Genomic DNA, 22,093 nt, shown 5'->3' with positions numbered 1-22,093 from the left:
GACTTCCTGAAGCCACTGAGTTGTTTACTTCCTGAGCTGGAGGAGCTTTGGAGCAGGGTGGGCCTTTTCACCTACTTAGAACATCTGTTGTTTCAACCACTGTCAACATCCTTTCTTAAAATACCCTGTTACTTCACCTCCCCTTTACACGCTGTATCTTAACAAGCTACCCTCCTAGATGGAATATCTTAAGCTGTGAGGACACACAACAGGGTACTGTTAGGAGGGAGGGGGCCAGAAGAGGGCAGAGGAGACAAGGAGGGCCATGGGGGAGGCGAAGGACTAACAGTACATATTGACATTGTCATATACATGTGAAAATGTCATCGTAAAGCCCACTACTTTTCTAATTTTAAAAATTAAATCATAAAAAAGAAAAAGAAATACAACCTGTGAAGATTTGTTAGAAATAGAAAACTCACAGCACTTTTTAAATGTGAAATGTGCCTGGTGCTGCTGGTGCCCATTGGTCCCAGAAGTGCCCCAGGACAGTGCCTCGTTGGGTGAGGCAGCCAGGCAGGAGTGGGCCAGAGCCCAGGGCAGAATTGCCACTGGAGTCACTTGTGACCATGTTAACTGGAAGCCGCCCTCAGCACGTGTTTGTAGAATTTCCTGACCAGTGTCAGAAGTGTGGATGCTGTCCCAGAACCCACAGAGCTGCATAGCAAGTTGTGAGTGCGTTGTCAGAGAAACTGACTGGGGCTGGGCGTGCTGGGTGTGTGTGCTGGGTGTGTGTGCTGGGTGTGTGTGCTGGGTGTGCTGGGTGTGCTGGGTGTGCTGGGTGTGCTGGGTGTGTGTGCTGGGTGGTGTGCTGGGTGTGTGTGCTGGATGTGCTGGGTGTGCTGGGTGGTGTGCTGTGTGTGCTGGGTGTGCTGGGTGTGTGTGTGTGGGGGTGTGCTGGGTGGTGTGCTGGGTGTGCTGGGTGTGTGTGCTGGGTGTGCTGGGTGTGTGTGCTGGGTGTGCTGGGTGGTGTGCTGGGTGTGCTGGGTGTGCTGGCCTGTAATGCCAGCTACTTGGGAGGCCAAGGCAGGAGCATGGCAAGATCAAGGCCAGTCTGGGAACTTACCAAGATGGTGTGGTGGAGGGCTTGCCTGGTGAGAGGCCCTAGGTTCAATCCCCACAACTGAAAATACATACAATATACAGTAAGACACTATAGGTAAAAATGCTAGGCTTTCATTCTTAGCGCCGGATGGCACTTCTAAAGCCAGATTTCAGTGTGTGACCGGCAAGACACCCAGTGAGGAAGGTAACCTCCAAGTCTCTTGGGGGAGGAGGGACCATTCAGCAAACACATTTTAATTATATTCTGCAGAATTGATATTTGTTAGCAGTTATGAGGAGACCATCTAATTTTTATGACCTACAAAAATGTATCTGATTTTCCCAGCAGCCTCTATTCTGTCTAACACTCTCTTCCCCATTGATCTCTGCATCGATTCCTGTGCCTGTACCCCACAGTTTGATCACGGGACTGTGGGATATTTTAATGGCTCCTCTCCGACTGTTCTTCAATTTCATGTGCATTGCCATTTACTCTTTTCTTTTAAAAAATTTAACTCATTATTTTTCCCCAGACTTATCAGTTTCCCCTCCTTCCCTCCCTCTTCTCCTCCCAGTCTCTCCCCCAAACTCCTCCAGCATTCACTCCTTTCCCTTTCTCTTCAGAAAAGGGCAGGTTTCCCATGTGTATCAGCCAGCCATGGCAGATCAAATTGCTGTAAGACTAGACACCTCCTCTCCTGTTAAGGTTGGAAGAGGCAACCCAGTAAGAGGAAAGGGCCCCAAAAGCTGGTAACAGAGTCAGAGACAGCCCCTGCTCCCACTGTCAGGAGTCCCACAAGAGAACCAAGCTACACAACTGTCACAGATGTGCAGAGGGCCTAGGTCAGCTCTCTGGTTGGCGGTTCAGTCTCTGTGAGCCCCTATGAATGCAAGTTAGTTGGTTCTGTGGGTTTTCTTGTGTCCTTGGCCCCTCTGACTTCCTTAATCCTTCTTCCTCACTTCCACAGGATTCCCTGAACTCCGCCTAAAGTTTGGCTGTGGGTCTCTGCATCTGTTTCCATCAGTTGCTGGATGAAGCCTCTCTGATGACAATTGGGTTAGGCAACAATATATGAGTATAGCAGAATATGATTAGGAATGATATTCTTTTTGACAGTCATGTTTGGTTCTATCCTAGGTCTCTGGGCTGTCCAGCCTGTGGGTCCTGGCCCAGGCATTGTCAGGGGTAGGCTCCCTCTCATGGTATGAGTCTCAAGCTGGACCAGTCTTTGGTTGGCCATTCCCATAATTTCTGTGCCACTTTTGTCCCAGCACATCTTGTAGGCAGGGAAAATTGTAGGTCAGAGGAGAGATTATGTGGCTGGCTGGGTTGGTGTCCCAATCCCTCCACTGGAAGTCTTGCCCTGTTACAGGGGATAGCTGGTTCAGGCTCTGTATCCCCCATTGCTAGGAGTCTTTGCTAGGGCCACCCTTATAGATTCCTGGGAATTTCCACTGCCCTAGATCTCTAGCTTGACCCAGAGATGCCCCAGATTCCACTTGTCCCAGTACTCTCTCCCTCCATTCTACCCCAACTTGTTCCCTCCTGCTCCTGTGCCCACCCCCCATTCAGGCCCTCCCCCCATCCACCTGTGATGTCTCTTCTATTTCTCCTTCACAGTGAGATCCATGTGTCCTGCCTCGAGCCCTCCTTACGTAGCTTCTCTGGGTCTGTGGATTGTAACATGTTATCCTTTACTTTATGGCTAATATCCACCTCTAAGTTAGTACATACCATGTTTGTCCTTCTGGGTCTGGGTTACCTCACTCCGGATGATCTTTTCTAGTTCCATCCAGAATCCACCCAAGTTTGACTGAGCAGTGCCCTGGGGTTCTGTTTGGCTTTGCACCTGTACTGCACATCCACGTTCCCTCTGGAACCCTCTAAGTTGGCCTGTGCTTTGAGCAGCCCGTGACTTGCTCACATCAGTGCTGAATGTTCCTGATCTGGAAAACTTGCTTTCCTGCTAAATTTTATAGAGTTTCATATATCTGAAGTCGGTTCATATTTATATAATACGGCTTACATTTTGTGAGGAGGGTGGTACTGGGGATTGAACTCAGGGCCTTCCACACGCTGAGTGTGTCAACCAGTTTTCTGTTGCTGTGATAAAGCACCATGACCAACAACAACTTGTGGAAGAGTTGATTTGGCTTATGGTTCCGGAGGGATAAGAGTCCATTGCGGCAAAGAGACATGGCAGCGGATGACCAGAGTGGGAAGCTGAGAGATCATATCCTCAGCTACAAAGACAGCAAACTGGAGGCCGGGTGAGCCTATGAACTCTCAAAGCCCACCCCAGTGACATGCTTCCTGAAGCAAGACAGCACCTCTTAAACGTCCCCAAACAGTGCCACCGAGAATCAAATACCTTAGTTTGGGGGGGGGGGCATTCTCATTCAAAGCACCTTCCAGTAGGCAAGCATTCCACCGCCAAGTTACATCCCAGGAATCAGTTAACGTATATCATCAATATGTACTGCACATCTCTCTGTGCCAGAGAATGATGGGAACTGAGAGTCAAAGGAAAAGAGATTCCACTGGCAGCTTCCAGGGACCTCCCTCCAACTGGGAGGACGCAGACAAGCCACCTGACGTGTGCCTGGTGCTCTGTGCTAGTAAAGGGTGCCAGGATAGGTACTTGGGCAACAGCCAAGGTCAGGGAAGCCTGCTTGGAGGAAGTGATGTGAACCAGTTGAAGGGCAAGGAAAAAGTATCCTGGAAGAGGTGGGTTGGGGACAGTATGAAAGCCAGGCCTGGGGAGGAGTCAGCGTGGCCATCTGGAGAGTTAGAGAGTAATGTGGGAGGCAGTAGCAGAGATGGGTGGGGTGGTGATGTCTCAAGATGGGGCTAGAGGAGCCGGCCCAGCCTGACAGTGCACCGGCAAAGGCCCTGGGGGAGAGCTGCAGGCTTGGCTGCAGGTGGAGAGTTGATCAGAGCTAAGCAGGATGGTGGCAGAGGGGCCTGAGGGGCCTGGTGTTGGATGGCGGTGTCAGTAGGCTCCCTGTCTAGTTTGTTCCTTGTGGTTCTGTGGAACCAGAGCTCTTAGCTGTGTCACATTGTAGCCATGTGACCTGGAGGAAGGGTCTAACCCCTCCTCCTGCTCACCTGTCTCTGTTCCTTTATCTGAAGAGTTGGGTTGTTGTAAAGATGTGTCAAGTGTCAGCACCATGCCCGGCCTACTACAGTGTCCATAACAAACAACAGTGACAGTGGCATTGGTGGGACAGTCTGATTAGCTGTGAAGCCTCCTCTCCTGCTGCACAGGAAACAGGAGCATAGGGAGGGATGCCATCTCTTTCAAAAATTTTTATTATTGGGGCACTTGTGCTCTTCCAGAGGACCAGGGTTCTCTTCCCCACACCAGCATAGCAGCTTACAACCGGCTGGAACTTTAGTTCGAGGGGATCTGACACCCTCTTCTGGCCTCCACAGGCACTGCACACATGCTATATGCAGAAATACAGGCAGGCAGAACACCATGCACATAAAAGAAAAGGGAAAAATGTTATTATTTATGTAGTACAGGCTGGCTCCAGAATCCTGGACAAGAGCAATTAGTCTCCCTGAGTAACCTCCACCATACTGAGCCTGGCACCTGCCTCCTCTCTACTCTTTCCCCAGTACCATGTTGATCCCTTGGCATCGCTGTTGAAGTGTTGGATGCAAAGCTCCCCTGTCTTCCCATGAAAGGTTTTCCTCTGAGAGAACCCATCGGGAAATACAGCCCCACCACCAGGGGGCGCTGGTGGCAAGCAGCTTGCATATCTCTCCTTTCAATAAGGCCTTGAGTTAATAGGGTAGCTGGCAAACCAGCCAAAACCTTCCCTGCGATTCAGTCTGATGATTTTGCTATGGCTCAGACTTGCAGAGATGTGGCAATTACATAGGAAATCAGATTATCACAGGAGCTTTGGCGTAATGAGTCTCGAGAGCCAGCAGCTGTGTTAATTAATAAGTTGTGTTGGCTTCCGGGCTTCACTGAGGGCAGATCACTTATTTTTTTAATAGCTTTGGAACTAATCTACATGAGTCACAACAAATGGGCACAAAATTGCTGGGCATTAGCCCATGTGCAGTGCGCCCCAACTAACCTGTTGGCTGTCTCAGAGCCGCTCTGTGAAAGGATAAGCAGGGAATGTTTGCTTCCGGTGTTGAGCGGGGAGAGCAGTTGATCTTTGCATCTGCTCGTTGAGGCAGAGGGGGCTTCTGGGGGAAATCACTGGGTCATCTTGGAAGTGGATCCTGGGGGTGCAGAGAGAGGCTTTGGGAGAAAGCTCCACCCCAATAGGAGGAAGAGAGCCACTGAGGTGGGACCACACCCTGTGCGCTTTGGTGCGTGGCCAGCCTCCTCCCTCCAGACCTGCATCTCTTCTACCCTTTCCAGGTGCCAGTTGCTAGCACAAGTGTGTGAGCTCTCCTCAGCATCAGCCCTGCCCATTTGGCCCAGACACTGGCAGGAGAAAAAAAAAAAGATTGTGCAGAGCTCACAGAAACCAAATACCCAAAGAGCCCTGGAACAGCCCAGAACAGCTGGACCGACCAGCATCAAGCAAGCATTTGCCAACCCTGCTGACTTCACCATAAGGCCCCGGGGAAGGAAGTGGCTCAGCTGAGGGGGACTTGGTACAGTCTTTACAGACAGCAGCACCAGGCTTACATTCTGCCCCGAGAGCCTTGGGCAGGATGGGTGCTCTCGACAAATAATTGCAGTCTCGGTTCCTCATTTAGATAGCGTCTCTGTTTTGTGCTGTGCTATTGAGGATGGGGGATGTGAGTCTCATTGGAAATGTGTGCTGTTGTGTGCTAATGGCCAGTATCTGAGGAAAGCAAGGGACTCTGTGTCCATGCAACCAAGGGATGGGCTGCAGAAGGACTAGGTGGCAGGTGACAATTGGATGTGCGTACCTGGCGCTGTAGGTGGTGGAAGGCACGCATGCTATTCTTGTGTCTTCTCGAGTTCCACCATTGACATGAACACCCAGGTGTGAGGAAGGCTTTGCCTAGGCAGCCCTACACGGTACATGGCATCGCTGCTCCTGACATTTGAGAGCCAGAGAAGAGCTGGGAGAAGTGTGACAAGGTGAAACCATAGTGTGCGTGTTGTACAGAGATTTGGATGCTTGTCCGTTCACATGCACATTCTCTAAGGTAGTAGGGAGGGGCACAGGCAAGAAGACAAAGTCGGTGGCTCCACATTGGTCTCAAGGATCCCAGAAGACCTCAATGTGGGGGTGAATTTGAGCTACGTGTGCATTTGCATCTGTGTGTAGGTGCATGTGTGTATATATACACACGAATCTCTCTGTACTATAGTATATATACATGCATGTGTGCATACATGTGTGTATATGTGTATGCATCTGGGTGTATAGATGCATGCATCTATGTGTGCATGTGTGTATATATGGATGTGTCTCTGTGTGCATACATTTGAATGTGTTTGCTTGCTCTCATAAATGTGTGCCTGGAGCTTTTAGGCATCTTTTCAGCAGTACTATGAGCTAGATTTTAAAGGCAGGCTTAGAGAGGTACAACCAATTACATCTAGAGAGAGAGAAAGAGATGCATGAGCATACTTTCTAAGTTGAAAGAAACTTTCTTGAGAGAGATAGAGAGAGATATGCATGAGCATACTTTCTAAGTTGAAAGAAACTTTCTGGAGAGAGAGACAGACAGACACAGAGAGAGATGCATGAGCACATTTTCTAAGTTGAAAGAAACTTTCTTGAGGTGTGGAAATTTGCTGAGTGTGGCGAATATGGTGAGGGGCCATCTGAAGGCAGATGATTTTTATGTGATGGGCATGCCTGGTGGCTGCAGAGGCCAGAAGGCATTGGATCCCTGGTACTGGAATTTCAAATGGCTGTGAGCCACCATGTAAGTGATGGAAGAGCAGCTGTCGTCCTTCCCTGCTGAGTCATCCCCCAGCCTCTTGATAAGCCTTTTGGTTTGGTTTAACTTCTGGGCTTCAGCAGGGAGGGCCACACTTTTGCCTGCTCACTCCCAAATTTTTAAATTGTTATTGTTCTGAGGTTCCTGGCTCTTGTATAATATTAGAGGGACCAGCCTTAATATTATACATCCCAGGGGCTCAGGAGAGAGAACTACTAACGGTGAGGACTATTTTCAGGAAACAGAATCTCAGCACACCGAGCTCTATAGTCCACTTGCTTTAATTCCTCTGACATAACATCCTTTATATCCAGCTTCAGTTCTGTTCTCATGTCTGGCTCCTTTCTTGTCTGATTTCTCTCTATATCTACTGCTTCCTCTAAGTTCTATCTTTTTTTTTTTTTTTTTTTTTTTTTTTTGGTTTTTTCGAGACAGGGTTTCTCTGTGTAGCTTTGCGCCTTTCCTAGAACTCACTTGGTAGCCCAGGCTGGCCTCGAACTCACAGAGATCCGCCTGGCTCTGCCTCCCGAGTGCTGGGATTAAAGGCGTGCGCCACCCTAAGTTCTATCTTAATTCTCTCATCTTAATTCTGCCTCATCTAGGTCCTTTTCATCTTGTTCTTACCCAGCTAGTACTTCCCTATCTGACTCTTCCTCATCTTCCATCTCGTTCCTCTAGTCCTCTCTTCTAGCCCTTCAGTCTAGTTCTTCCCCATCTCAGTTTGTTCCTCTCAAGTTCTTACCCGTCTAGTTCTTCCATTCTCTTTTCTCTTCTCCGTCTCCCCGTGCCCTGGAAGTCCTGGTATATAAAGCCAGGCTTCCAGGGTCAAACAGAGGGGTGATAAGAATCACATAGGGAGCCAATAACCATTAATTATCATTTGCAACCCCAAAGGGAAGTGACCAGTGGGGAAATGAATTAACTAAAGGCTAAATTCGGGTAATATCTAAGAAGAGGGCTCTTATGTGCTCAACTATAGTTTTAAACGTGATTAGTAGAAAATGTTAAGAATCTATAAGTTGCTAGGTCAATGGGAGAAAATAAAACTGTCTTCTTTTTTCCTGTGGCTCCTATCTGTTCAAGCTATCTGCCATTTTTCTGCAGGGTGGGGGAAAGTGTGCTCAGTCGCTAGGCAACCTGTGTACAGCTAGATGCCTCTGGTGATAGTTAAAGGGAGATCTGGAACTAGAGGTAAGGTTTGGGAAAGGAGGAAGTAAAGCTTAATTGGCATATCCGCCAGGCCTTCTCAAACAGGTAGCCTGGATACTTAAGTCTGTTCTTAGAAAGTACGGAGATACCTCTGATAAGGTACTTTCCTCCATCTGGGGATGGACCTGGCCAGATGCTGCCAATGATGATAATTACAGGGAGGCTTGAACTGGGGTTCTGGCTGAGCATAGCTGTCAGTGCAGGAGGTTATCTAAATATTCCTAGAAGTGGTTAGGTAAGGAGTTAGAGGTCTATAAAGTTAGTAAGGCTGTAAGAAAGGAGGGTCCGAGCTAAATTGTGTAAAGCTTTTACTTAACGTCCACCTGACCTAGGTGGTGTCTCCTTGTGGAATTTACCTTAAATCAGGAGACTTGCATGTGGACTGTTATTACTGCTAGTCCTTGAAAGTGGCCAAGGGAGATATCTGATTCCAGAGAAAGCCTTTCCTGAGGCTGTTCTCCAAATACCTGGAGATACCAATCACTCCAGAGAGTGATCAGTCCACACTGTTAGCCCTTCTTGGGGAAAAGTCAATTGGGAAAACTATGAAGGCACACATGACTTTCATAACAGAATACAGCTGATATATAACAAACCAATTAACACCAAAAACTCCTTGGGATTTGGCTTCCTCTGGAGGAATTCCTTGATCCCTCCAGGTAGTGACTTTGCCATAACCAGCTGAGTTCTTATAATATATTCCTGCGGCCTGCAGCACCTGGCAACTTTCTTTATGATAAGCTTTTTTTTTTTTTTTTTTTGGTTTTTCGAGACAGGGTTTCTCTGTGTAGTTTTGCGCCTTTCCTGGGACTCACTTGGTAGCCCAGGCTGGCCTCGAACTCACAGAGATCCGCCTGGCTCTGCCTCCCGAGTGCTGGGATTAAAGGCGTGCGCCACCACCGCCCGGCTATGATAAGCTTTTAAGTGTCCATTTCTCCAAAGGAATCTCACCTGCAGCCCAGGGGTCCCTGTTTTATATGTTGCTCATCTTCAGGGGCAAGGGCTTGATAACCAGGGACCAGGTTGTGCTCCATTTGGTCTTGTTGATGCCAGGGCCACAGTCTTGAGGAACACAGTGGACCTTCATTCTGTGTGGATAAGGAGCAGCAGGCTGCAGAATGGCCGGGAGCCTCGGCTAGGCCAATCGGAAGGACGGGATTCCACCAGTGGACCTTTGAGGAGTCGTTAGTACATGCCTTGATTAAGAACCCACTTGCTCTCCTCCCTGACTCCAAACCAATGGGTAAATACATAAATATCACCAACATACAGAAGCAAACTCAGAATGGCATTCTTTAAAAAGTGATACACATTTATGAAAACAGCAAAATGTTGACTATTCAGGAGCCACATGCAGGTTTCAGCTACCAATTTCCATAAGAAGCAGCAGCTGGTGGAGAAGCAGTATCTGGTGGAGAAGCAGCAGCTGGTGGAGAAGCAGTATCTGGTGGAGAAGCAGCTGGTGGAGAAGCAGCAGCTGGTGGAGAAGCAGCAGCTGGTGGAGAAGCAGTATCTGGTGGAGAAGCAGTATCTGGTGGAGAAGCAGCTGGTGAGGGCAGCAGTCCTGGACTAGCCAGCTTCAGCACTGTCTGTGGAAGGAACCCAGCTTGTGAGCCTCCCTGCTGAGGCTGCCTGCCGGCCGACACTCAGCTATCCATACACAAATCTGTAGTGGTGCTTCCTACTGAATCCTCTCTGGGCTTCACTAGCTTTGCTTCTAGGCGTGAATCGTTCCCAGCCGACTTGCCCCCAGTGCAGGGCTTTAGTGCCGCCAGATAGAGACTTGTTGAGTGGAATGTGAAATGCTCTCCGCCAGTTACCGTTGTTTGGCAACGTGGTTTATGAAGCTACAAGTTGATTGGTGGCTGCTGGGGTTTTCAGTTTGTCGTCTTGCGTGCTAGGTAGACGTGAACAGTCTGAGGGCAGAAGCCTCGGGCGGGTGGCTTCTGCACCAGAACTCTGAAGGCCGGTGGAGTGTGTATGAGAGTCACACTGATGAGACCGCCACGGGACCCTGCTTTACCCTTCATGTCATTGTGTTTTATGACTTGTCCAAGCAGAGCTTCTAAGGGGCAGAGCCAGTCGGCCGCCATCAGATCTGCCTGACCTCCCTGTTCTCGCTCCATCCTGTTCACTGTCCCCTGAAAACCAAAGGCCGGAACGACTCAGGTTGTATATTACAGCCGCATTCAGAGGTGATGACAACCCTCAGTGACGTGAGCCGCAGAGAAGAGTGTATTATAGAGGGATATTTTATAGAGGAATGTACTATAGGAGGATATATTATAGAGGGATATATTCAGCCTTAAAAAGGGAGGAAATCGCCGGGCGGTGGTGGCGCACGCCTTTAATCCCAGCACTCGGGAGGCAGAGCCAGGCGGATCTCTGTGAGTTCGAGGCCAGCCTGGGCTACAGCACGAGATCCAGGAAAGGCGCAAAGCTACACAGAGAAACCCTGTCTCAAAAAACCAAAAAAAAAAAAAAAAAAAAAAAGGGAGGAAATCCCACTTCAATGTGGATTTCCTTCTGTCTAATATTTAAAATTATTAATCAAGAATTTAAAAGTATTTCATTCTCTCTATTGATTTTATTTTTAAATTATGTTTTTTTCTTCCTTTTTTTCTTTTTTGCTTTTTAAAAAAAATTATTTTTTATTTTTTTTTAAGATTTATTTATTATGTATACAGTGTTCTGTCTGCATGTATACCTGCAGGCCAGAAGAGGGCACCAGATCTCATTATAGATGGTTGTGAGCTACCATGTGGTTGCTGGGAATTGAACTCAAGACCTCTGGAAGAACAGCCAGTGCTCTTAACCTCTGAGTCATCTCTCCAGCCCCTTGTTTTTGTTTTTTGAGACAGGGTTTCTCTGTGTAGTTTTGGTTCATGTCCTGGAACTCACTCTGTAGACCAGATTGGCCTTGAACTCAGAGATCTGCCTGCCTCTGCCTCCCGAGTGCTGGGATTAAAGGCGTGTGCCACCACCACCTGGCCCTAGACTGTTTGAATAAGTTTACAGTATGATTCTTTGATACATTTTAGTCTACCTTATTGTTTTTCCTCCTTTCAAGAAACTCAGGGCTGCCTCAGCAGGGGCAGTTCCCATGTCCACTCTCTCCTCCTTTTGTTATGTGTGAATCCCACAAAGTTCAGGTGGCTGGTCTTTTGTTTTAGGTGGTGTTGGGGATGGGATCTAGGGCATGGCAAGCTCTCTCTACTACTGGGCTACATCCCCACCCATAATTAGATCCATATAGATTAATATTTACTTATATTTAGCTGCATTTTAAACATTTTAAATAATCTTTATCCTTTTCTACATTGCTTGACACATCTGAGATCATTTCCATTATTCTAAGAGCTCTTAGTATTTCTTGTTATCATTTCTACTGGCAGCGAAGTCTGCTTTTTGTCTTGTTTTGTCTGAAAAATCTTTATTTCAATTTTTAGAAAATAAATTTATTCTATGTGCATTTGTCTGCGTGTGTGTGTGTGTGTGTGTGTGTGTGTGTGTGTGTGTGTGTGTGCACCTGGTGCCTTGGAAGCCAGAGGAATGTGTCAAATCCCTTAGAACTGAAGTTACTGATAGTTTTGAGCTACTGTGCAGATGCTGGGAATAGAACCCAGATCCTCTGGAAGAGCAGCCAGTGTTCTTAAACACTGAACCATCTCTCCAGAATCTTTGTTTTCCCTGATCTTAGTTATTATTATGTATCACAAGTTTTGAAACAGTATGAGCTTAAACTCATTTACAAAGGAAATACCTTTGGTATTCAACTCAACTACCCACTGTTATTTGACATTCTCTTCTACTCTGGTTTTGAGACAAGGTCTCACTATGTAGCTCTGGTTGCACTGGAACTCACTATGTAGACCAGGCTGGCCTGAGTCTCTGCCTGCTGCTGAGTGTTGGGATTAAAGGTGTATGCCACTATCTTAGTTGGGGTTTCTATTCCTTTGAAGAGGCATCATGATCATGGCAATTCTTATAAAGGAAAACATTTAGTTGGGGCTTGCTTACAGTTTCAGAGGTTTAGTCCTTTATCACCATGGCAGGACATGGTGACATGCAGGCAGACATGGTGCTGGAGTTCTAAACTCATATTGGTTTGCAGGCAGCAGAAACAACTGTCACTAGGCGGTATCTTGAGCATAGAAGACCTCAGAGCCCACCCCCACAGTGATACACTTCCTCCAAAAAGGACACACCTCCTCTAACAAGGCCACCCTCCTCATAGTGCCACTCCTTTTGGGGGCCATTCTTTTTTTCAAACCACACAACCACCATGCCCTGCTTTCACTCTTTGTTAATATATATATATATATATATATATATATATATATATATATATATATATATACTTCAGACAATCATTGGTTTTAAAAAGATTTTATTGTAGTCAAATCCATAAATGAAGGGCTGAAGAGATGGTTCAGTGGATAAAGTGTTTGCCCTTCAATTGTGAGAACTGGAATTCATGTCCCCAGAACCCACATAAAGTCTAGGCAGGTATGACAGCTCACCTGTAATCACAGTGCTCTTGGAAGGTGAAAATGGGATCCTTGAGGCAAGCTGGCTAACTAGGCTAGCTGAGCCAGAGTTTCAGGTTCAGGGACATTCTCTGCTTCAATATATAAGGCAGAAACTGACTGAGGACATGTGGACTCCACACACAAATGCATCCACATAGGCACAGACACCATACATATATGTACATGCAAAAAATAAGTTTCAAAGTAAAATACATAAATATAAAATAACCATTTTAAATGTCTTTACGTATGTCTTGACCATTTCACACAGATATATGACGTATGTTGGTTATGTTCCCCCTCTGCTGCCCCCTCACCCTCCCTCCAGACCTTCATGTCCGTCCTCTTTCTCTTTTTTATAGCCCATGAGTCCAACTAGTGCTGCTGGATGAGCATCAGCAACCTACCAGTGGCCACACCCCCAAGGAAAAATGGCTCCTCCTCCCTCAGCAGCCACCAACTGCCAGTCATCTTATCGATCGTTAAACGTGAAAGTTCAGTGGCATTCAGTACACTAATACCTGGGCAGCCTTCATCTCCACCCACCCCCTAGAACTTGTTCTATCTTGAAAAACTGAAACTCTATGCTCATTAAATAATGACTTCCCATTTCCTCATTTTCTGTAGCCCCCTATTTCCAGTAACACTATTCTACTGTCTCCTTTATGGATTTGACTTCTCTAGGAACGTCACATGAGTGAATCCTATGGTATCATTGTGTGATGGATTTACTTCACTTGGCATTGTGTCCTCAAGGTTCATCCATGTTATAACATGAGCCAGAACTTTCTTCCTTTTAAAGGCTGAATAGTATTCCATCATAGGCATGTGTCATATTTTGTTCATCCATTCATCTGGCAATGGACACTGGTGTCATCTGCATGTCAGCTCTGTGGACCACGCTGACATGAACACTGGTATAAGGTACTTCTCAACAACCCCCCACCCCTACTTTCAGTCCCTTGGGTATGTTTATGGAATTGCCTAGGCATGGAATTGCCAGGTCACAGAGTAGCTGACTATATTCAGGAATCATACAGCTACACCATTTTTTATTCCCATCAGTGTAAGAGTTCCAGATTCTCCAGATTCTGGTCCTCATCTGCTTTAGTAGCCATGGTAACGGATGCCTGTGATATCTCACTGTACTTCTGACTTGTATTCCTGTCATCAGTGAATTGGACCTCTTTTCACATGTTTATCAACCATTCATGTATGTTTGGTACATGGTCTACTCAAGTTGTTTGTTCACTTATTGAATTTATTTTGTTGTGTGTATAAAACACACACACACAAGCATTCCATACCTGTTTGTTCTTGTGTGCATGCAAGCATGCCACAGTACATGTGTGGAGGTCCAAAAAACAAGTTTGGGAGTCAGTTCTCTTTCTATTTTGTGGGTTTTGGGGGAACTGAACTCAATTTGTCAGGTTTAGTAACAAACATCTTTATGTGCTGTCTTAGTGTTCCATTGCTGTGAAGAGACACCATGACCACAGCAACTCCTATAAAAGAAAGCATTTCATTGGGGCTGGCTTACAGTTTTAGAGGTTTAGTCCATTATCATCATGGCAGGGAGCATGGCAGCAGGCAGACATGGTGCTGGAGAAGTAGCTGAGAGTTCTACATCCAGATCGGCAGGCAGCAGGAAGAAATACTGGGCCTGGCTTGGGCTCTTGACACGTCTAAACACACCCCTAGTGACACACTTCCTCCAGCAAGGCCACACCCCCAGTGACACACTTCCTTTAGCAAGGCCACACCTCCTAATCTTTCTCAAGTAATGCCCCTCCCTGATGACTAAGCATTCACACCCACTGAATCATCTTGCTGCTCCCTAGTGGACTGACTTTTTAATCAAGAGGTGGTTGTTTAGTTTTAGGAGTGTCTGTGTTCTAGATATGAATTCTACCACTCCCCCCACCACCCCGTCTAATGTATGGTTTGCAAGTATTTTCTCACATTTTGTGGATTGCTTTTCTCTGTTGGTTGCATGCTTTGATGCATAATATTTTAAATTTCTGTGAAGTTGATTTTGTCTACTTTCAGTTGGGTACATGTGGCTGTGTTGTCACATCTAAGGACCTTTTCTAATCCAAACATCATGAAGCTTTTGCTTTGTGTTTGAGTTTATAATTTTAACTCTCACATTTCAATCCCTGACCCATTTTGAGCTAATTTTTGTGGGTGGTTAAGATTCCATTTCACACTTATGCTCTGTCTTAGTTACTATTCCATTGCTGTGAAGAGACACCATGACTAAGGCAACTCTTATAAGAGGAAGCACTTAATTGGGGCTTGCTTACAGTTTCAGAGGTTTAGTCCATTATCATCATGTTGGGGAGCATGACAACACTCAGGCAGACATGGTGCTGGAGAAGTAGCTGAGAGTTCTACATCCAGATCAGCAGGCAGCAGGAAGAGAGAAAGACTGGGCCTGGCTTAGGCTTCTGAAACCTCTAAGCCCACCCCCAGTGACACACTTCCTCCAACAAAGCCACACCTACTAATCCTTCTAAGTAGTGCCACTCCCTGATGACTAAGCATTCAAATAGATGAGCCTATGGAGGCCATTCTTATTAAATCACCACATTCCACTCCCTGGCCCCCATAGGCTTGTAGCCATCATGTGCAGAAAAGCTTTCAGTCTATCTTCAAAAGTCCCCATAGTCTATAACAGTCTCAACACTGCTTAAAAATTCAAAGTCTCTTCTGAGACTCATGACATGCTCTCAACTGTAACCTCCCGTTATAAAATTCATATGATGGCACAGAATATACATTAGCATTCCAAAAGGGTGGAAAAGGAGCATAGTGAGAAAATACTGGACGAGAGCAAGACTGAAAGCCAGCAGAACAAACTCCAAACTCTGCATTTCCATGTCTGATGTCAAAGCGCTCTTCAGATCTCCAACACCTTTTTAGCTTTGTTGACTACCAAACACTTCTCTCTCTTGGGCTGGTTCCACTCACTGTTAGCAGCTTTCTTCAGAAGGTATCCCATGGCTCTGGCATCTCTAACATCATGGAATCTCCAAGGCAATCCAGGTTTCCTTCACAGCTTCATACAATGGCCTCTCTAGGCCTCCATTTAGGGACACCCCTGACACACATCTGACCTCAGTGGCTTCCTTAGCCATGGAGAGAGATTCCACAACTCCTTTCTTGTATCCTTCACTCTAGAGCCAGAACCATGTGGCCGAAGCTGCCACATTCTTCTGCTTGCTGGACTAGAACTTGGCCCTCAATCAATTATATTTTCATCAGCTTTCTGTTTTAGATGGTTTCTTCATGGTAACTTAAGCTGTTTTTTCATTCTCTGTCACAAGTTGGAAGCTTAGCTGAGTGGAGTCTTTTCCTGAGGCCACCACTCCTTTTATTCCATTTAGCATCAGGCTTTTCTTTAATCTTTTTATCATCTTGAGCACAGGATTTAGCTCCATTATACTTCCTACTGCTCCTTTTCTCCTCAAACTGTACATTTTGTATTTTTCCTTTCTTAGCCTGCACCTTTTTATTATTCATCTGCATAACAGTGACCACACATGACATTGTCAATACTAGGCTGTTTTGAAATCTCCTCTGCCAACACCATTAATCCAAAAACTCTTCTATTTAGCCTCAGGCAGACTTTTTTGGACAAGGACAAAAAGCAGCCACATTCTTTGTGAAAATATCCCAAGAGTGATCTCTAAGTCACATGCCAATATATTCTTCTCCCCTGAAACTTCTTGAGCTGGGCACCCCACCATTCAAACTGCCCTCAGCACTGTCTTCCATTCTCTTACTAGGATGGCCCATTAAGCCCTGCTTGAAGCATTCAACTCTTTTCCTAATCCAAAGTCCAAAGTCCACATTCTGCCACAAGCAGCATGGTTCAGGCCTGTCACAGCAAAGCCTTCTCCCTGGTACCAACTTCTGTCTTAGTCACTGTTCTATTGCTGTGAAGAGACACCATGACCAAGGCCACTCTTACACAAGAAAGCATTTAATTAGGTCTGGCTTATAGTTTCAGAGGTTTAGTTCATTATCATCATGGTAGGAAGCATGGCAGCAGGTATGGCAGGCATGGTGCTGGAGAAGTCGTTGAGAGCTGTACCCTGATCCATAGACAGAGAGGGAGACACTGGGTTTGGCTGGGGCTTTTGAATCCTCAAAGCCAGTGATACACCCCCAGTGACACACTTCCTCCACCAAAGCCACACCTCCTCATCCTTTCAAATTGTGCCACTCCCTGGTGACTAGGCATTCAAATATATGAGTCTGTGGGGGCCATTCTCAATCAAACTACCACATCCACTCCCTCCCTTACTTGCCCCTACATCAGATGAATGGAGCACTTAGTTCCCTATTAGCACTTACCTGTAACGCGTATCACAGCTCCGCACTAGCCCCTGTTAGCACTTACCTGTAACGTGTATCACAGCTCCGCACTAGCCCGTTAGCACTTACCTGTAACGTGTATCACAGCTCCGCACTAGCCCCTGTTAGCACTTACCTGTAACACGTATCACAGCTCCGCACTAGCCCCTGTTAGCACTTACCTATAACGTGTATCACAGCTCCGCACTAGCCCCTGTTAGCACTTACCTGTAACACGTATCACAGCTCCGCACTAGCCCCTGTTAGCACTTACCTGTAACACGTATCACAGCTCCACACTAGCCCGTTAGCACTTACCTGTAACACGTATCACAGCTCCGCACTAGCCCGTTAGCACTTACCTGTAACGCGTATCACAGCTCCGCACTAGCCCCCGGGCTCTTCTGTATTACAAACCTCCCTAACAGTGACTCTCAGTTTCCAGGCTGTTCCGTCTCATAGACTCCCTCCCCCACAGCACCTACCTATCTCCTTAACATTGAAGGCTTCTCTCACATTTTACCATTCTCTCTGTCTGTCTGACTCTCTCTCTCTCTCTCTCTCTCTCTCTCTCTCTCTCTCTCTCTCTCTCGTGTGTGTGTGTGTGTGTGTGTGTGTGTGTGTGTGTGTGTGTGTGTAAGTCAGCCTCAAGTATTGTTCCTTGAGTGCCATCCACTTTGTTTTCTGGGACAAAATCTCCCACTGGGACCCGTGTCTAGGCTAGGCTGGCTGGCCACTGAGCCCCAGGGATCTGCCTGTCTCTGCCTTCTTGGTGCTGGGATTATAAGCGCAAATCCCATACCCAGCTATGGGTGCTAAGAATTGAGTTCAGGTCCTCCTGCTTGGACGGCAAGCACCTTTCTGACTCAGTCATCTCCACAGTCCCCAAGGCACTGGGTTTTGGGTTTTTTGTTTTGTTTTGTTTTGTTTTGTTTTTTGAGACAGGGTTTCTCTATGTAGTTTTGGTGCCTGTCCTGGATCTCACTCTGTAGACCAGGCTGGCCTCGAACTCACAGAGATCTGCCTGCCTCTGCCTCCTGAGTGCTGGGATTAAAGGCGTGTGCCACCGCCGCCCAGCCTGGCACTGGGTTTTAAAAGCAGAAAGGCATGGCAGAAGTCAGCCAATCCTATGTCTTCTTATTACACTGAGTACAGAGAGCAGCATGACCTAGTGTCCATGTCACTTGTGACCCTTCTTGAGCTCTGGCTGGCAGAGCTCTGTTCCTAGACTAGCAGCACATCCGTTACAGCTTGGAAGAATGTCACGAAGGCCCTTTCAATTCTACAGAAGTGGATGCGGCTCACCTGTTCTTCTCACTACTGCTGTAGCCACTGACCACGACTGTGGCTTTGGGGCATGGCTAGGGCGCGATAGGCCATTCTGCCTGTCTTGTGGGTTCTCTTTGCTATGACATTTTGTTTGTACTTCCTGGAAGGGTCCTACTTCCAGATACCTTCATGGACCATTAAGCACCCTGGAGAGTGCTGTGCTGTGCATGGTGTCTGTAACTGTGGAGCCTCTCTTCCCTGCCTACCAAGAAGACAGACCTGCTCCAAATCTCTCTAGGTTGACTGACAGGGTGTGAACTGGGAGTGGAGAGAGGGTGCCTGTGGCCAGACATAGGAATTAGATGAACTCCCAAAGAACATTTCAAATTCTGCCATTCCCAGTCTGCCCAGCCTAGGTTTGCTCATTCCAGAAGTACTGAGCACAACTCAAGGGTACTGTGAGACACTTGGATGAGAGCCTCCACCATGGTGATCTAGCTGGACTCTGTAAATATGCTGGGGGATTAGATGGGAAGCAGGGGTTCAAAGAGAGAGAGAGGAGGGGGCTGGTAACTTAAGGAAAGGACGGGCTGAGGAGGGCTTGGCTGTGAGGGTGTCCTAGTCAGGGTTTCTATTGCTGCAGCCAAACACCATGAAGGGGAGGAAAGGGTCGGTTTGGCTCACACTTCCACATTGTTGTTCATCACCAAGGGAAGTCAGGACAGGACCTCAAACAGGGCAGGAGTTGATGCAGAGGCCATGGAGGAGTGCTACTGACCGACTTGCTTCCCCTGACTTGCTCAGCCTGCTTTCTTACAGAACCCAGGACCACCAGCCCAGGGATGACAAAACCCACCATAGGCTGGTTGGTCACTAATTGAGAAAATGCCTTAGAGCTGGATCTCCTGGAGGCATTTCCTCACCTGAGGCTCCTTCCTCTCTGATGACTCTAGCTTGTGTCAAGTTGATGTAAAACCAGCAGTACAGAGGCGGTGGAGAGAATGAACTGTGGGTGTGCTTGTGGCTCAGGGCCACAGGACGTGAAGCAGTGGGGCTGGGCTGGAACAGTGGTTGTGGACTGTCTTGGTTTTAGCACAACATCTGTGGTAAAGATGGTGGTATAGGCTGATCTGGTGGACATGGTCAACATCACTGGTAATCCTTGACTGCTCACCAGGGTGAGAGCCTATGGAGAGGTCAAAGGGCCTTCATCCCCTCCACCCCACCCCACCCACCCCACCCTGTTCCACCCCATGCAAGGGATTGAAGGAGAGGGAGGGCCTGGCGCAGCAGTGTTTTCCAGCCTCTGGGTGGGAATAGTGATTCGAGTTCTAGTTTTTAAGCTTCTCCAGAACCAGAAAATAGTGGATTAACCAGACACATTTTAAATCTTTTTTTTTTTTTTTCTGGTTTTTTGACAGGGTTTCTCTGTGTAGCTTTGGTGCCTGTTCTGGATCTCCCTCTGTAGACCAGGCTGGCCTCGAACTCACAGAGATCCACCTGGCTCTGCCTCCCGAGTTCTGGGATTAAAGGCGTGCGCTGCCACTGCCCGGCCACATTTTAAATCTTGCTATATGGCTTGGATTGTTTCTGTTTCAAATCTTGAATCTTTTGGAGCCCTGTATAAATATAGACGTGTGACTGGAAATTTTTAACTTTGTTCTAGTGGTTGTGTGTATGTGTGTGTGTGTGCTTGCACTCACATGTGCGCACATGCATAAGTGTGTGCATGCTTGTATGTATGTGAGAGTGAGCCTTTTTGGGGCCCTGGCTGGTCTTTGATGTGAGGGTGCAGACATGCTAGGAAATGCTGAGCCTGCCATAAATTAGACAAAGGAACTAAATTGAAGGAATCCTTCGTCACAAAATCCTGACATCCTATTCCAAATAAGGAAATGCACAAAGAAAGACCTGAATGCCACGTCCACCTGGTGCCTTGTCCTCTAGAGGTCTATGCTGACTGCAGCAGGAAGCCATGGACCCGGATGCTCTGGGCACGTTTTAACTTCTTCCTTCTGAGTCTTGACAGCACATTATTTTTAAAAAGAAAAGGAAGGAAGGGAGGGGAAGTAATTTTCAAAGAGTTAGTGGTTCCATCTTCTTAAAGCAGGGCATGTTACTCTTCTTCCTTGTGAAAAAGAAGGCACTTCTGCCTGGGAGCCTGTTTCTGGTCCAGCTGTGCCCTTCTTGGTTTCAGACCACATTCTTTCCTAGCAGCCACTGTCTGCTGCCTGTGCAGAATCCATGCTCTTGGATAGGATTTTTGAACCTAGACTTTTACATTGCTGTGTTCCATCTTTCCCCTTCAAATAAGGGGCGGGGATGTCGGCCAGAGGTAAAAATAAAAATGCCTCTGGATTTTAACTAATGAGAGAAAAAGTTGTGGCGTAAAAAGAATTAGGCAAGAGTTGCCAATTTAGTTCAGGCAAGGAAGGGGTCTCCTCGCCTCGATTCTGGAAGGCTTAAGAGAAGCCAGGAGGGGTGGGGCCTCGGTGGCCACCCACTGTGGGTTCTCTGGACTGAGTTTTTTCTGGATTAGAGCCAGAACACCTTCCACCCCCAGGAGAAACGAGGCTAAGGGTCATGTTGCTGGTCTGTGCCGGGAGCCAAGTCAGAACAAGGACACCTCCATCTCATCCGGGGACTTCTGGTTGGGAACAAGGAACAGCAGAAGGGATTTTTAACAGAAATGAAAACAACGTGGAAGTGGCCCTGGGTGATGTCACCAAGCTCTAGCAGTCCCATCTGTTGGTTGATTGACACCAAGGATGGGGCGGTGGATGGGAGGAAGTCAAATTGCAGGCTGGATGGAACCCCAACACTCCTTATCCCAACCTCTAATTCACAAGACACATCCAGAATATATGATAGCGGGAGAGATGAGGTTTGAGCACCGACCTTCTCTGGGCCCCTCCCATGCTGGACCCACGCGAGGGGCCAGCCTCCTCCGACCTTGATTGGGCCCAGATAACGCCCTGGGTGCCGGGTCCGGTTCCCGACCACGCCGGTGCGCTTTAAGAGGCTGAGCTGCGCTTTCGCCGCCCTCGCGGGTCCCTCCACGAGAGCTCGCCTTTGTCCAGCCGGGTGCCTGGAGCCCGGCGGCAGGGGCCTGGGGCGCGGGCGGGGCGCGGACCTCCGGGCGAGGCCGCTGGTGCGCGGGGCTGGCCGCTGTCCGCGGTGCTGAAGCGGCGGGCGCGGCGGGGAGGCGGGCCCCCGGCGCAGCGCATCTTCCACCCCAGCACCGCCCTCCTCGCGGGCTCAGCGCGGCGGCGGCAGCCGGCACTGCACCGGGACGCGCTGAGAGCGCGGCAGGAAGGCGGCGGCTGGCTGGGTCCCCGCGACCCCGGGGCCGGATCCACATCCACATCCACTCCGGAGAGCCCCTCCCTGGGGTGAGTTGGCGGGCTGACCGGGCTGGGCAGGAGGGCCCCGTCGCTTGAGCTACATTTACCTTCCTCAAGCCCTAGCTGAGTGCAGCTTAGATGGCTGAGCTCGAAGCTCAGCCCCTACACTAGCCCCAGTCTTGGGTCCGAGGCTCCTTTGCCCTCACACGCGGGACAAAGAATTTAGCCAGAGTCGGACAGGAAGAGGCATTTCGCACCCTGTGTGTAGCCAGCAGTTCAGCATCAGGAAGGACTCTGCCCAGGCTGATGTCCCAAGGGAGACACCTTCCCCTCTCTGTGCTGGGGACTGGCCCTCGGAAGCCCAGGCACTAGAATTCAACCTAGATAGAGGCCAGCCATCTTTTAGTAGAGGGAGGCAAGCTTCAGCCTTCACCGAG

The 22,093-nt window shown here is 48.0% G+C and overlaps 2 protein-coding genes and 1 long non-coding RNA gene across 5 annotated transcripts in view; 1 reads left to right on the top strand and 2 right to left on the bottom strand.

The window, feature by feature from the left end:
• Positions 1-22,093, top strand: part of Osbp2 (oxysterol binding protein 2) — a 163,196-nt gene that overhangs the window by 68,187 nt on the left and 72,916 nt on the right. The window lies entirely within an intron of this gene.
• On the bottom strand, positions 9,423-21,703 carry LOC128109142 (nematocyst expressed protein 3-like). 2 transcript variants are annotated; one of them, XM_052736337.1, is made up of 3 exons: positions 21,211-21,703; positions 20,224-20,959; positions 9,423-10,290 (listed from the first exon to the last, which is right to left on the bottom strand). In XM_052736337.1, the coding sequence occupies exons 1-2, from the start codon at positions 21,677-21,679 to the stop codon at positions 20,946-20,948; spliced, it is 483 nt and encodes a 160-aa protein (XP_052592297.1). In that variant the 5' UTR covers positions 21,680-21,703; the 3' UTR covers positions 9,423-10,290; positions 20,224-20,945. The 2 variants fall into 2 exon arrangements, with proteins under 2 accessions (XP_052592297.1, XP_052592296.1); XM_052736336.1 differs by lacking the exon at positions 20,224-20,959.
• Positions 12,523-19,519, bottom strand: LOC128109143 (uncharacterized). Its single transcript, XR_008217685.1, has 2 exons — positions 17,406-19,519; positions 12,523-17,317 (listed from the first exon to the last, which is right to left on the bottom strand). It is a non-coding gene; the product is annotated as an uncharacterized LOC128109143 (long non-coding RNA).

The sequence above is a fragment of the Peromyscus californicus genome, unplaced genomic scaffold (assembly GCF_007827085.1).
Source record: "Peromyscus californicus insignis strain IS unplaced genomic scaffold, ASM782708v3 Scaffold_13__1_contigs__length_99412109, whole genome shotgun sequence".
Classification (NCBI taxonomy): Eukaryota; Metazoa; Chordata; class Mammalia; order Rodentia; family Cricetidae; genus Peromyscus; species Peromyscus californicus.
This window is presented reverse-complemented; position numbering and strand designations above follow the sequence as displayed.

Coding starts and splice junctions, on each gene's coding strand:
- LOC128109142 (XM_052736336.1), bottom strand. CDS start 21,679: ATGTGGATGTGGATCCGGCCCCGGGGTCGCGGGGACCCAGCCAGCCGC. Junction 10,291..21,210: donor ATGGGAGGGGCCCAGAGAAG/GTCGGTGCTCAA, acceptor TTTGGTTTTCAG/GGGACAGTGAACAGGATGGA.